At 48.1% G+C, this 15465-nt stretch overlaps 3 protein-coding genes across 3 annotated transcripts; 1 reads left to right on the top strand and 2 right to left on the bottom strand.

Annotated features, from left to right (window-relative positions):
• Positions 1 to 3776: 3776 nt before the first annotated feature.
• LOC140262493 (feather keratin 1-like) lies at positions 3777 to 4097 on the bottom strand. Its single transcript, XM_072356883.1, has one exon. It carries the CDS (start codon positions 4095 to 4097, stop codon positions 3777 to 3779), a length of 321 nt encoding a protein of 106 aa, XP_072212984.1.
• Positions 4098 to 10622: 6525 nt separating this feature from the next.
• Positions 10623 to 11449, bottom strand: LOC140262492 (feather keratin 1-like). The gene is made up of 2 exons (XM_072356882.1): positions 11327 to 11449; positions 10623 to 10964 (listed from the first exon to the last, which is right to left on the bottom strand). The coding sequence occupies exons 1-2, from the start codon at positions 11447 to 11449 to the stop codon at positions 10623 to 10625; spliced, it is 465 nt and encodes a 154-aa protein (XP_072212983.1).
• A 3063-nt stretch (positions 11450 to 14512) lies between these two features.
• On the top strand, positions 14513 to 14827 carry LOC140262454 (feather keratin 3-like). The gene has a single exon (XM_072356796.1). It carries the CDS (start codon positions 14513 to 14515, stop codon positions 14825 to 14827), a length of 315 nt encoding a protein of 104 aa, XP_072212897.1.
• Positions 14828 to 15465: the final 638 nt, after the last annotated feature.

Here is a 15465-nt window from a genome sequence, read left to right as displayed (position 1 = left end):
CAGGATGGTATACTGAAAAACACCACTTCTCAGAGCTCCTCTATCATTTGCAGAAGGAAGCTAATGTCAGATCAGACAACAAAACTCCTGGTTGCTAATGGCCTGGCAAGTAGTCGGTCCAGCAGATACCACGGTGGCTGGACATTTGGAACTTGCTGCACCATGGCCAGTGAGTGGGGGATTAGGAAGAAGGGACGAGAGTCGGAACCATGGAAGCATGTGTGAAAGGAAATCACAGCTGTATGGTTTCACATTTTTGTGCTGTGAGGAAATGCATCGCTTCTAACAAAATGAGTTGCCAGCCATTCCTTGGATCTCTCACACACGCACCTGAAAGAAGTTACCCTGGCAAAATAGTCATGACAGGAATGAGGAAACGAAATGGCAGAGTTGACGGAATTTGTGCCATTAGGAAGGACTATTTGCATTTGAGGCATGACTCTTGGAAAATTACGGCTTGCTTAGAGTGACTGCTGGCCTGAGGAAGCACACAAGCAGTATAAAAGCGGGCCCATCTCCTCTCTCTCTCATCCATTCCTCTCTCCACCGCCTCCCTGGGAACAAGGTGAGTCCACAGCCCTTTCTCCAGCTCCTCTTCATCCGCAGTTTCTCTGATGTGTCTTGTCAGAGAAGTCTCCTGAGCCACAGGCAAGGGAGGATACTGAATGTGCCGGTCTGCCCTTTTCAGGGTCTGTGGCTAGATAAGGAAGGAGAAGATCATGGTCTTCCTTATACAGCTTCCAGATCCGCAGCCAACACTGTGCTCTGGATCTCCCCTAATAGGATCGCAGGCTGCTAATCACTCTCCCCTTCCTTTACATCACCCTCTGTCCCAACAGGAGCCTCTCCAGACACCAGACATGTCCTGCCTCGACCAGTGCCTTCCCCGCCTGCCCTGCCAGCCCTGCGGCCCCACCCCGCTGGCCAGCAGCTGCAACGAGCCCTGCGTCAGGCAGTGCCAGGACTCCAACGTCTACATCCAGCCCTCTCCCGTGGTGGTGACCCTGCCCGGACCCATCCTCAGCTCCTTCCCGCAGAACACCGCCGTGGGATCCTCCACCTCCGCTGCCGTTGGCAGCATCCTCAGCTCTGAGGGTGTGCCCATCTCCTCTGGAGGTTTTGGCCTCTCTGGCTTAGGGAGCCGCTTCAGTAGCAGGAGGTACTTCCCCTGCTAAAGCTATTGGCAGTGCCCTTGGACAAAGACCTCCCTGGACGCAGAAGTTGGTAGCAGTCCTGCAACAGAGCACTGCAATCTTGTTTTTAGAGGGTACAAGCAATGCCAACACCACTTGCAAAGGAACCGGTCCAGCATGAACTCTCAGAAAGCTTTGTCCATGTTTGCCTTTCCCCTCTTCTGCTCACTCCTTTTCCTCCTGATGCATTCTTTGTCACCCGTGCCCAAGTGGTCTGTTAACCCCAGGAATCCAAGCCAGGGAAAACATGATGGCCCATCTCTCTCTGTGGAAAAAGCAGATGGACAGCTGGTGGGACATCAACCATGGCCATAGTGCCGACTCAATCCCTGGTTATTCCTGCATGTTGACCACCCCTTGGAACAATTCTCTTCCTCTCTTTTGACTCAATAAATTTGTGGTGCAGATGAATGGTCTTGAAGTGTTCTTTTGTGTTGGCTTTTCCAAAGGAAGATGGCTATCTCAATGTGGTGCTGCACATGTCTCTTATTCAAGCAACCTGGAATGTCATGATAGCAAAAAAAATAAAATAAAATAATATAAAATAAAATAAAATAAAATAAAATAAAATAAAATAAAATAAAATAAAATAAAATAAAATAAAATAAAATAAAAAAGAGTAAAATAAATAAATAAATAAATGAGTAAAAAAAAAAAAAAAAAAAAAAAAAAAAGTAATCAGCAACCACGCTGTTACGTTTTCATCACAAAGGAATCTCATGACTGAGGACTGAAAGAGCTGCACTGCTCAATCAGCCATCACAATAGAAGTAAAACTGGTGTAAGAAGACCCAAAAGTCATATAAACAAATCGGAAAGTACACCATATGAACAGCAACTGTAGGATCTTTCAAATCTTGCTATAGGAAGAGGACCTCTCTATCATCCCAAGTGCTTGCATCTCACATGTTGATAAACTGTTGCCAACCTTGAAGAAAACGAGCGTTCCCCCATGCCTATAAAGAACAGTATGCCATGGAATGAGACAGTGCTTTTCTGTGCAAGAGACAGATGTCAAAGACCCAAAATCAGAAACCCGTGACAACAGAGAACCACAGGTGTGCAGCACATGGCTTCATCTGTGTGACTACAGGGAGTACATGTGGCAGTGGGCTGAATAATCTGCATCAGCCCTAGAAGTCTGAGCAAAGGAACTGCACAGAAAATTAGTAACCAGAAGGTTCCAGTTTCTATTGGGTGGCTCCATAGAGTGAGTAGAAGGGCTATTCTTATGTTGTTCCTAATGAAAGGATTTCTTATTTCCATTTACATGTTTATGCGATGGGTACTCTAATCGGGATCATTTGACAGGTGAGTTCTTTTCATTTGTCCTAGGCCTATTGTAATCTCAATATCACAGAGGGTGAGGAGTGACCAGGACTCTGGAGGGATCTTTTTTGTGTGCTGGGGACACTGCACTAGTTTATAGGGTCATTCAGGAGCTCTCCACAGAAGTGCAGCGTCCATCAGCAAAGGCAGCAGAGGCACTTGCAGACAAGAAAGGGGAGCTGCTGAATAGCCACAGGAAACAGCTGGCCACCATCACATAGGTTCTGCCAAGGCCCACTTGGAAGCTGGCTTGATACCGCACAGACCTCACGGCACGTACAGCTTGTCTACCCTGAAGAGCAGAGACCCAAAAGCTCAGCCAATGTAAAGATAATCTCTGCCAAAAAAATGAGACATCCTTTGACAACAAAAACACAAAAAGCATCCTGGAGTAGAAGAGCAGGAGTGTATCCAGGAGCTCAAGTGCTATGGCATTCTCACCCTGCTCACTTCTCACATGACTGAATTTGGAACAGTGTACTCAGATGTGGACTCTTTTAGAAGGAAGACATCCAGCGTGTAGAGCATGTTCTGCTGTGCTCTCATAAGAGGAAGAGTTTTCCGCCCTGGAAGCTACAGCCTCCACCTTCCTTGCTCCTACTGAGATGATCAGAAACAATTCAGAATAGCAAATCGTAGTCCCTGAACAACTTCAGATTTCTTTGTATTGTGATCATTGGCCTAGTGGAGGGTTACTCAACACCACACCACTGCCCACGTCAATGAAAAACAGGACAAAAAGCACTGGTTGGTTCAAGTAAACACTCCTGAGCTGTCTTACCAGCTGTTCAAAACAACACTCAGAACCACTTCCAAGATTAACCGCAGAGAAACACCTCACTCCCCAGATATCATGGCACAACTTTTGCAGGGGCATATATAACACAGAGACAATGATTAAGATGCAGTCATATTTAATGAAACAAGAACATGGTGGTGGTTCGTGCAAGATTCACCACGAACAGATGACAGCCAGCAATGCCTGAAGCTGGTAGATAGACTGCCATCTGCCCAGCTGCCCTTTCCACAGAGGGAGAAGGACAGGCAGGTCCTGCCTACATGGGCTTGGTGAGAATGACTGTCCAGGAAAGCAGAAGTAGCAGTAATGGCAAAGGAAGGAAAAAATGAGATGGAGGAGGGGAAATGCAGACATGGATCAAAGATGTTGGTGTGATTGAGCTGGTTCCAGTGCTCTGTCTCAAGTCCCACAAAGACTTTGGGAACACCGAAGATCTTCCTCCAGGGACAGCAGCATTAATAGTAGCAGGGGACGTACCTCCTGCTACTGAAGCGGCTGCCTAAGCCAGAGAGGCCAAAGCCTCCAGAGGAGATGGGCACACCCTCAGAGCTGAGGATGCTGCCAACGGCAGCGGAGGTGGAGGATCCCACGGCGGTGTTCTGCGGGAAGGAGCTGAGGATGGGTCCGGGCAGGGTCACCACCACGGGAGAGGGCTGGATGTAGACGTGGGAGTCCTGGCACTGCCTGACGCAGGGCTCGTTGCAGCTGTTGGCCAGCGGGGTGGGGCCGCAGGGCTGGCAGGGCAGGCGGGGCAGGCACTGGTCGAGGCAGGACATGTCTGCTGACTAGAGGGGCTCCTGTTGGGACAGAGGATCAGGAGGACACAAAACAGAGTGAGCAGCAGCCTGCCATTCCAGCAGGAGCAAGCCAAGGCACGATGCTGGCTGAGGATACGGAGGCTATGTGAGGAAGCCCACGGTCTTCTCCTTCCTCACTGAATAGAAACAGACCGGAATAGCCAGGCACAAACAGGTCTGTACCTACACTGCTGCTCAGGAGACACCTCTGGCAAGACCCAACATCTCTCCGTGACGCATGTGCTGCCTTTTTCCCCTAACAGAACTGCCTGCTCTCCCAAAGCACAACATGACATGGAGGCACTTGTATGTGCAAAGAAATCCCAAAAGAAGAAGAGGTTGTGAAAGGGCTGTGGACTCACCTTGTTCCTAGGCAGATGGAGGCAAGTGGTGTGGATGACTGAGTGAGGACTTGGACCCGCATTTATACCACTCCTGCACTGCCCCAGGCTCACAATCACTGTGCGCAGACTGTAATTATCCACAAGACTCACCTCTAATGCAAATTTTCACTCCTAATGGCACAGGTTGAGTTTGTGGTTTCTGTCAAGCCTGACAAATCATTTCCTTCTTTGTGACCTTCACTAATTGGCTGTGGAAACACTTTTCACGTTCCACGATGAGAAGTACAAAGAGTTTCCCTGAAGAAACACATCACTGTGGCTTAAAGACACATCCCAGTGCTGGAGGGATTTTGGGCTGCAGGCACAGCACATGTATCTGATAAAATGACATGACCTTATTTGTAACAATCCTATCAGCAAGGAAGGCTTATCCTCCTGTCAGTGCAGCCATGTCCAGGACATTCAGAGCCTTCCTTCTCTGGAAACTCATTTTTCATCCTTGCTCATTACTCTGAAAATGTAGGTGGCAGTCCTGCTGCTTTCAAATGCCTTGGAACACAAAGGCAATTGTTCTGGGAACATGCTTGAATGTTTGCTTGACTGATGATTCCTCTCTCATAACAGTGCCTGGGGTCATCAACCAACCCATGCCATCAGCTATTTGATGCGAGTACAACATTGCCTTTCTGTGCCCTGTTATTACCCAAAAAGCCCCATGGAATCTGGTCTCTACGGTAGATAGCTGTGCTGGTTTTGTGGACAGAGCCTACATTCCCCTCTTCTCAGGGAAGGATTTTCCATGTTTGAGTAGGATTCTTCCCAGTGTGGTCTTCAGGCCTGCAAACAACACGCCTGCAGGGGAGGCGCCTCATGACAACAGGGTGGCTCATAGCCAATCCAAAATCAGATTCAAAATTGACATCTCTCAGGAGAGACCCTTGAGGATGCCTGGCTTCTATAGATATATTCCTGCACTATCAGAACATGTCCCAGCTGCCTCCATGTTTGCAGGGCAGGAAAGTGTTTTCCTCATGCACCAAGGATACTTTGCCTGCTTCTTGGTATAAAGGGAGAACTTACGTCACTACGTCCTTCTTGATCACCTCCAGTCCAAGAACATCCCCAGCTACCCAACAGGGTCAGGACCCAGCAGTCCTTGCTCATTAGAGGAGAGGACACATACCACTGCAACAGCGCTTACTTTTCACAAGGCTGAGGAAGGCACATTCAGACCATTCTTCAACAGCTTCACTATGATCATCTTAATGGGGGCAGCGTCAAAAGCCTAACTGAACTCCAGCGAGAATATATCCCGTTCTCTTCCCTGCCCACAACGCTTTGTATTTTACTGTAGACACTTCTCATCTTGGTCAGACCGTGATTTCTCCACAGTAAATCCATGCTGATTACTTCATCTGATATATTCACCCTTCATGTGACAGGAAACAATTCTCACAATGCTCTGCTACAGCAGCTCCATAGGACTTAGACGTACAGTCCTGTAGCTCCCTCGCTCCTCCTTGATCATCATAAACAGGACTGTCATGCACTTTTACCCAATACTTTGTGGCATTTTTCCTAGTCACCAACCTACGTCTATTAAGGCTGAGCTCTCCCTACGCACTCATGGGCGCATCTCATCAGGGGACAGATCACCCTAACGTGTTACAAATATCCAGTTTGTTCAAGATCTCCTTGTCCAAAAGGTACATCTTGATAGCACCAGTTTTTCATCATGGCCTCTGAGCAATGGCGTTGTAAAGACAACTCACGCTGCTAAGAAAGAAACAAAGAACACAATCAGTGCCTCAATATTTTCAGTGCCCAATTAAGCAGTTCTCCCATTTCTATGAGGAGAACACTCACACGTTATTTATTTTCCTTTAACATTTAAGATCCTTGCAGAAGCCTTTTTTTTTCTCCATCATGAATTTTGCGAGACTCAATTGTATCACGCCTTTAGCTTCCTTCACGTCACTTCTGGTTGGGCAGACACAATGGCTGTATTCCTCTCAGATTACACATTTTTGCTACCACCCTGCAGAGGCTTCATAATACTGAGGCAGTGTTAGGCCAACAGTGTTTTCTTCCACAATACAGGCCTCCTGTCCTGTTCATCTGACGGCCTCTTTCTCAGGATACCTCACTCATGCACTTCAAGGAGGTGATCCTTGAGTATTAACCAGCTTCCTTGGGCCCCACTTCCCTCCAGGATCTTATCTCAGAATATTCGACAAAGCAAATTCCTGGAAAGGCCAAAGTCTGCTCTCCAGAAGTCAAAGGTTCTGAGCTTGCTGTGTTCTCTTTGCTGCCTTTAGGACACTGAACACCAGCGTTTCACAAACGCTGAAGCCAGCGTTGCATTTCAGATTCACATTCAACATAAGCCCACACGACTCAGCAGGATGGTATACTGAAAAACACCACTTCTCAGAGCTCCTCTATCATTTGCAGAAGGAAGCTAATGTCAGATCAGACAACAAAACTCCTGGTTGCTAATGGCCTGGCAAGTAGTCGGTCCAGCAGATACCACGGTGGCTGGACATTTGGAACTTGCTGCACCATGGCCAGTGAGTGGGGGATTAGGAAGAAGGGACGAGAGTCGGAACCATGGAAGCATGTGTGAAAGGAAATCACAGCTGTATGGTTTCACAATTTTGTGCTGTGAGGAAATGCATCGCTTCTAACAAAATGAGTTGCCAGCCATTCCTTGGATCTCTCACACACGCACCTGAAAGAAGTTACCCTGGCAAAATAGTCATGACAGGAATGAGGAAACGAAATGGCAGAGTTGACGGAATTTGTGCCATTAGGAAGGACTATTTGCATTTGAGGCATGACTCTTGGAAAATTACGGCTTGCTTAGAGTGACTGCTGGCCTGAGGAAGCACACAAGCAGTATAAAAGCGGGCCCATCTCCTCTCTCTCTCATTCATTCCTCTCTCCTCCGCCTCCCTGGGAACAAGGTGAGTCCACAGCCCTTTCTCCAGCTCCTCTTCATCCGCAGTTTCTCTGATGTGTCTTGTCAGAGAAGTCTCCGGAGCCACAGGCAAGGGAGGATACTGAATGTGCCGGTCTGCCCTTTTCAGGGTCTGTGGCTAGATAAGGAAGGAGAAGATCATGGTCTTCCTTATACAGCTTCCAGATCCGCAGCCAACACTGTGCTCTGGATCTCCCCTAATAGGATCGCAGGCTGCTAATCACTCTCCCCTTCCTTTACATCACCCTCTGTCCCAACAGGAGCCTCTCCAGACACCAGACATGTCCTGCCTCGACCAGTGCCTGCCCCGCCTGCCCTGCCAGCCCTGCGGCCCCACCCCGCTGGCCAGCAGCTGCAACGAGCCCTGCGTCAGGCAGTGCCAGGACTCCCACGTCTACATCCAGCCCTCTCCCGTGGTGGTGACCCTGCCCGGACCCATCCTCAGCTCCTTCCCGCAGAACACCGCCGTGGGATCCTCCACCTCCGCTGCCGTTGGCAGCATCCTCAGCTCTGAGGGTGTGCCCATCTCCTCTGGAGGCTTTGGCCTCTCTGGCTTAGGCAGCCGCTTCAGTAGCAGGAGGTACTTCCCCTGCTAAAGCTATTGGCAGTGCCCTTGGACAAAGACCTCCCTGGACGCAGAAGTTGGTAGCAGTCCTGCAACAGAGCACTGCAATCTTGTTTTTAGAGGGTACAAGCAATGCCAACACCACTTGCAAAGGAACCGGTCCAGCATGAACTCTCAGAAAGCTTTGTCCATGTTTGCCTTTCCCCTCTTCTGCTCACTCCTTTTCCTCCTGATGCATTCTTTGTCACCCGTGCCCAAGTGGTCTGTTAACCCCAGGAATCCAAGCCGGGGAAAACATGATGGCCCATCTCTCTCTGTGGAAAAAGCAGATGGACAGCTGGTGGGACATCAACCATGGCCATAGTGCCGACTCAATCCCTGGTTATTCCTGCATGTTGACCACCCCTTGGAACAATTCTCTTCCTCTCTTTTGACTCAATAAATTTGTGGTGCAGATGAATGGTCTTGAAGTGTTCTTTTGTGTTGGCTTTTCCAAAGGAAGATGGCTATCTCAATGTGGTGCTGCACATGACTCTTATTCAAGCAACCTGGAATGTCATGATAGCAAAAAAAATAAAATAAAATAATATAAAATAAAATAAAAAAAATAAAATAAAATAAAATAAAATAAAATAAAATAAAATAAAATAAAATAAAAAAGAGTAAAATAAATAAATAAATAAATGAGTAAAAAAAAAAAAAAAAAGTAATCAGCAACCACACAGTTACGTTTTCATCACAAAGGAATCTCATGACTGAGGACTGAAAGAGCTGCACTGCTCAATCAGCCATCACAATAGAAGTAAAACTGGTGTAAGAAGACCCAAAAGTCATATAAACAAATCGGAAAGTACACCATATGAACAGCAACTGTAGGATCTTTCAAATCTTGCTATAGGAAGAGGACCTCTCTATCATCCCAAGTGCTTGCATCTCACATGTTGATAAACTGTTGCCAACCTTGAAGAAAACGAGCGTTCCCCCATGCCTATAAAGAACAGTATGCCATGGAATGAGACAGTGCTTTTCTGTGCAAGAGACAGATGTCAAAGACCCAAAATAAGAAACCCGTGACAACAGAGAACCACAGGTGTGCAGCACATGGCTTCATCTGTGTGGCTAAAGGGAGTACATGTGGCAGTGGGCTGAATAATCTGCATCAGCCCTAGAAGTCTGAGCAAAGGAACTGCACAGAAAATTAGTAACCAGAAGGTTCCAGTTTCTATTGGGTGGCTCCATAGAGTGAGTAGAAGGGCTATTCTTATGTTGTTCCTAATGAAAGGATTTCTTATTTCCATTTACATGTTTATGCGATGGATACTCTAATCGGGATCATTTGACAGGTGAGTTCTTTTCATTTGTCCTAGGCCTATTGTAATCTCAATATCACAGAGGGTGAGGAGTGACCAGGACTCTGGAGGGATCTTTTTTGTGTGCTGGGGACACTGCACTAGTTTATAGGGTCATTCAGGAGCTCTCCACAGAAGTGCAGCGTCCATCAGCAAAGGCAGCAGAGGCACTTGCAGACAAGAAAGGGGAGCTGCTGAATAGCCACAGGAAACAGCTGGCCACCATCACATAGGTTCTGCCAAGGCCCACTTGGAAGCTGGCTTGATACCGCACAGACCTCACGGCACGTACAGCTTGTCTACCCTGAAGAGCAGAGACCCAAAAGCTCAGCCAATGTAAAGATAACCTCTGCCAAAAAACTGAGACATCCTTTGACAACAAAAACACAAAAAGCATCCTGGAGTAGAAGAGCAGGAGTGTATCCAGGAGCTCAAGTGCTATGGCATTCTCACCCTGCTCACTTCTCACATGACTGAATTTGGAACAGTGTACTCAGATGTGGACTCTTTTAGAAGGAAGACATCCAGCGTGTAGAGCATGTTCTGCTGTGCTCTCATAAGAGGAAGAGTTTTCCGCCCTGGAAGCTACAGCCTCCACCTTCCTTGCTCCTACTGAGATGATCAGAAACAATTCAGAATAGCAAATCGTAGTCCCTGAACAACTTCAGATTTCTTTGTATTGTGATCATTGGCCTAGTGGAGGGTTACTCAACACCACACCACTGCCCACGTCAATGAAAAACAGGACAAAAAGCACTGGTTGGTTCAAGTAAACACTCCTGAGCTGTCTTACCAGCTGTTCAAAACAACACTCAGAACCACTTCCAAGATTAACCGCAGAGAAACACCTCACTCCCCAGATATCATGGCACAACTTTTACAGGGGAATATATAACACAGAGACAATGATTAAGATGCAGTCATATTTAATGAAACAAGAACATGGTGGTGGTTCGTGCAAGATTCACCACGAACAGATGACAGCCAGCAATGCCTGAAGCTGGTAGATAGACTGCCATCTGCCCAGCTGCCCTTTCCACAGAGGGAGAAGGACAGGCAGGTCCTGCCTACATGGGCTTGGTGAGAATGACTGTCCAGGAAAGCAGATGTAGCAGTAATGGCAAAGGAAGGAAAAAATGAGATGGAGGAGGGGAAATGCAGACATGGATCAAAGATGTTGGTGTGATTGAGCTGGTTCCAGTGCTCTGTCTCAAGTCCCACAAAGACTTTGGGAACACCGAAGATCTTCCTCCAGGGACAGCAGCATTAATAGTAGCAGGGGACGTACCTCCTGCTACTGAAGCGGCTGCCTAAGCCAGAGAGGCCAAAGCCTCCAGAGGAGATGGGCACACCCTCAGAGCTGAGGATGCTGCCAACGGCAGCGGAGGTGGAGGATCCCACGGCGGTGTTCTGTGGGAAGGAGCTGAGGATGGGTCCGGGCAGGGTCACCACCACGGGAGAGGGCTGGATGTAGACGTGGGAGTCCTGGCACTGCCTGACACAGGGCTCGTTGCAGCTGTTGGCCAGCGGGGTGGGGCCGCAGGGCTGGCAGGGCAGGCGGGGCAGGCACTGGTCGAGGCAGGACATGTCTGCTGTCTGGAGAGGCACCTGCTGGGACAGAGGATCAGGAGGACACAAAACAGAGTGAGCAGCAGCCTGCCATCCCAGCAGGAGTGAGCCAAGGCACGATGCTGGCTGAGGATACGGAGGCTATGTGAGGAAGCCCACGGTCTTCTCCTTCCCCACTGAATAGAAACAGACCAGAATAGCCAGGCACAAACAGGTCATTGCCTACACTGCTGCTCAGGAGATACCTCTGTCAAGATCCAGCATCTCTCCATAATGCATGTGCTGCCCTTTTCCCCTAACAGAACTGCCTGCTCTCCCAAAGCACTAAATAACATGGAGGCACTTGTATGTGCAAAGAAATCCCAAAAGAAGAAGAGGTTGTGAAAGGGCTGTGGACTCACCTTGTTCCTAGGCAGATGGAGGCAAGTGGTGTGGATGACTGAGTGAGGACCTGGACCTGCTTTTATTCCACTCCACCACTGCCCCACTCCCATTGTCACTGTGCGCAGACTGTAATTATCCATGATAGTCACCTCTAATGCAAATTTTCACTCCTAATGGCACAGGTTGGGTTTTTTACTTCTTTCAAAGCTGACATTTTATTTCCTTCTTTCTGACCTTCACAAATTGCCTGTGGCGATACCTTTCATGTTCCAGGATCAGAAGTACAAAGAGTTTCCCTGCAGAAACATGTCACTATGAGTTCAAGACACACACCAAGTGCTGGAGGGATTCTGTGCTGCAGGCACAGCACATGTATCAGAGGAAATGACATAAGCTTATTTCTAACAATCTTGCCAGCAAGGAAGGTACATCCGCCCGTCAATGAAGCCCTGCCCAGGACATTCAGAGCCTTTTTTGTCTGGGTACCCATTCTGCCCTTTTCCTCCTTTCTCATCTGTCTGAAAAGGCTGGACAGTTCTGCTACTTTCAAATGCCTTTGCACACAATGTTAGATGTTCTGGGAACATGTTTGAATGTTTGCTTGACTGAGGATTCCTCTCTCATAACAGTGTCTGGAGTCCTCAGCCAGCAAACACCATCAGCCATTTGACATAAGTAGAACATTGCCTTCCTGAGCCCTGTTATTACCCAAAATCCCCATGGAATCTGGTCTCTACAGTAGATAGCTGTGCTGGTTTTGTGGACAGAGCCTACATTCCCCTCTTCTCAGGGAAGGACCTTCCCACTGTCGTCTTCAGACCTGCAAACAACACGCTTGCTGGGGAGGCCTCACGCCAATATGGTGGCTCATGGCCAATCCAAAATCAGTTTCAAAATTGACATCTCTCAGGAGAGACCCTTGAGGATGCCTGGCTTCTATAGATATTTTCTTGCTGTTTCGGAACATGTCCCAGCTCCCACTCTGTCTGCTGGGCAGGAAAGTGTTTTCTTCATGCAGGAAGGATAACTTGCCTGCTTCTTGTTGTTGGGGAGAACTCTTGTGACTGTGTCCTTCTTGATCACCTCCTGTCCAAGAACAACCCCAGCTACCCAACAGGGTCAGGACCCAGCAGTCCTTGCTCATTAGAGGAGAGGACACATGCCGCCTCAACAGAGCTGCATTTTCACAGGGCTGAGGAAGGCGCATTCAGACCATTCTTCAACAGCTTCACTATGATCATCTTATTGAGGCCAGCATCAAAAGCCTTACTGAACTCCTGCAAAAACATATCCCATTCTCTTCCATGTCCACCAGGCTTTGTATTTTAGTGTAGACACTTTCCAGCTTCATCAGACCATGATTTCCCCACAGTAAATCCATGCTGTTTACTGCACCTGATATATTCACCTTCCATATGCCATGAAATGATTCTCATGATGCACTGCTACAGCAGCTCCATAGGACTGAGACATACAGTCCTCTAGCTCCCCCGCTCCTCCTTGGTCATCATATAACAGGTCAGCCATTCACTTTTCCCCCAGACTCTGGGATACTTCTCCCAGTCACCAACGTACATTTATCAAGAGTGAGCAGCTTCCTCAGCACTCATGGGTGCATCTCATCATAGGACAAATAAGTCTAATGATTTACAAATATCCAGTTTGCTCACGCTTTCCTTGTCCAAAAGGTACAAATAGATAGCTCCAGTTTTTTATCCTGGCCTCTGAGCCATAGGATTCCCAAAGACCACTCGTGCTAGCTAAGAAAGAAACAGAGAAGACAATCAGTGCGACAGCATTTTCAGTGCTCAAATAAGCAGGACTCCCGTTTCCATGGGGAGAAAACTCACACATTCCTTTATTTTCCTTTAACCATTAAGATCCTTGTAGAAAAATTTTTGTAGCACTTCATGTCACTAGCCATGTGCAGACAATATGCCTGTTTTGTACTCAGATTACACATTAACTACCATCCTCCAGAAGTATCATAATCCTGATACTGATATTGGAAAAAAATTTTTTTGTTCCATAATACAGGCCACATTCTCAGAATACTTAATTCATGAGCTTCCAGGAGGTGATCTTTGAGTATTAACCAGCTTCCTCGGGCTCCTTTTCCCTCCAGGATTATATCTCAGCATATTCAACAAAGCAAATTCCTGTAAAGGCCAATGCCTGCTCTTCTGAAGTCAAAGGTTCTGAGCTTGCTGTGTTCTCTTTGCTACCTTTAGGACACTGAACGCCAGCACTTCACAAACACTGAAGCCAATGCTGCCTTCCACATTCACATGCAGTGAAAGCCCACCCAAATTAGTGTTGATGGGGTACTGAAAAACAACCCATCTCAGAGTTTCTCTATCATTTGGAGAAGGAACCTAGTGTCAAATCAGATAACAAAACTCCTCGTTTGCGAATGCCCTGATAAGCAATCGGTCCAGCAGATATCACGGTGGCTGGACATTTGGAATTTGCTGCACCATGGCCATTGAGTGGGGGATTAGAGAGAAAGGATGAGAGTCAGAACCATGGAAGCATGTGTGAAAGGAAGAGAAATCACAGGTGCATGGTTTCAGATTTTCGTGCTGTGAGAAGATGCATCCCTTCTAACAAAATGAGTTGCCAGCCATTCCTTGGATAACTCACACACAAGCTCTTGAAAAGAAGTTACCCTGGCAAAATAGTCATGACAGGAATGAGGAAATGAAATGGCAGAGTTGACAGAATTTGTGCCATTAGGAAGGATTATTTGCATTTGAGGCATGACTCTTGGAAAATTATGGCTTGCTTAGAGTAACTGCTGGCCTGAGGCAGCACACAAGCAGTATAAAAGTGGGCCCATCTCCTCTCTCTCTCATCCATTCCTCTTGCCTCCACCTCCCTGGGAACGAGGTGAGTCCACAGCCCTTTCTCCAGCTCCTCTTCATCCACAATTTCTCTGCTCATGCAAGAGACTTCATCATATAATGCATCTTGGCATGGCAGCAAGAACTGGAGAACGAAAGAGGGCAGAAAGTGAGGTGTTCTGTCAGAGAGGTTTCCTGAGCCACAGGCAAGGCAGGATACGGAATGTGCCGGTCTGCCCTTGTCAGGGTCTGTGGCTAGATAAGGAAGGAGAAGATCATGGTCTTTCTTATACAGCTGCTCACTCTTTCCTTCCTTTGCATCATCCTCTTTCCCAACAGGAGCCCCTCCAGACACCAGACATGTCCTGCCTCGACCAGTGCCTGCCCCGCCTGCCCTGCCAGCCCTGCGGCCCAACCCCGCTGGCCAACAGCTGCAACGAGTCCTGCGTCAGGCAGTGCCAGGACTCCAACGTCTACATCCAGCCCTCTTCCGTCGTGGTGACCCTGCCCGGACCCATCCTCAGCTCCTTCCCGCAGAACACCGCCGTGGGATCCTCCACCTCCGCTGCCGTTGGCAGCATCCTCAGCTCTGAGGGTGTGCCCATCTCCTCTGGAGGCTTTGGCCTCTCTGGCTTAGGCAGCCGCTACAGTAGCAGGAGGTTCTTCCCCTGCTAAAGCTGCTGGCGGTGCCCTTGGACAAAGACCTCCCTGGAAGCAGAAGTTGGTAGCAGTCCTGCAGTGGAGCACTGCAATCTTGTTTTCACAGGGTCCAAGCAATGCCAACACCACTTGAAAATGAGCAGGTCCAGCATGAACTCTCGGGAAGCTTTGTCCATGTTTGCATTTTCCCTCTTCTGCTCACTCCTTTTCTTCCTGATGCATTCTTTGTCACCCGTGCCAAGACATGATGGCCCATCTCCCTCTGTGGAAAATGCAGATGGACAGCTGGTGGGACATCAACCATGGCCATAGTGCCAACTCTATCCCTGGTTATTCCTGCATGTTGACTACCCTTCGTAAGAATTCTGTTCCCCTCTTTTGACTCAATAAAGATGTGTTGCATCTCAGTCTGTGCCTTAGCATCACTCACTCTACTCTGCAAACTCTCCAGCAGGTATCAGCTGCTCTGGAGACTTAAGAGAAAGTGTGAGCTGTTTGTGGACCCATCGCATTTCCCCATCAGGAATAACATGGAAGAATGAGCAGTTGGCTCCCATAGGAGAAAACTGTCACTACCACTTGGAGACAATGTCCTCCAGGCCTACAGTTTCCCTGCCATTCATGCCCAGCTCTACTGCCTCTCTGTCACAAGT

Source organism: Excalfactoria chinensis, chromosome 24, assembly GCF_039878825.1.
Source record: "Excalfactoria chinensis isolate bCotChi1 chromosome 24, bCotChi1.hap2, whole genome shotgun sequence".
Lineage (NCBI taxonomy): Eukaryota > Metazoa > Chordata > Aves > Galliformes > Phasianidae > Excalfactoria > Excalfactoria chinensis.
The sequence above is the reverse complement of the archived record's forward strand: the minus strand, read 5'-3'. Positions and strand labels throughout refer to the sequence as shown.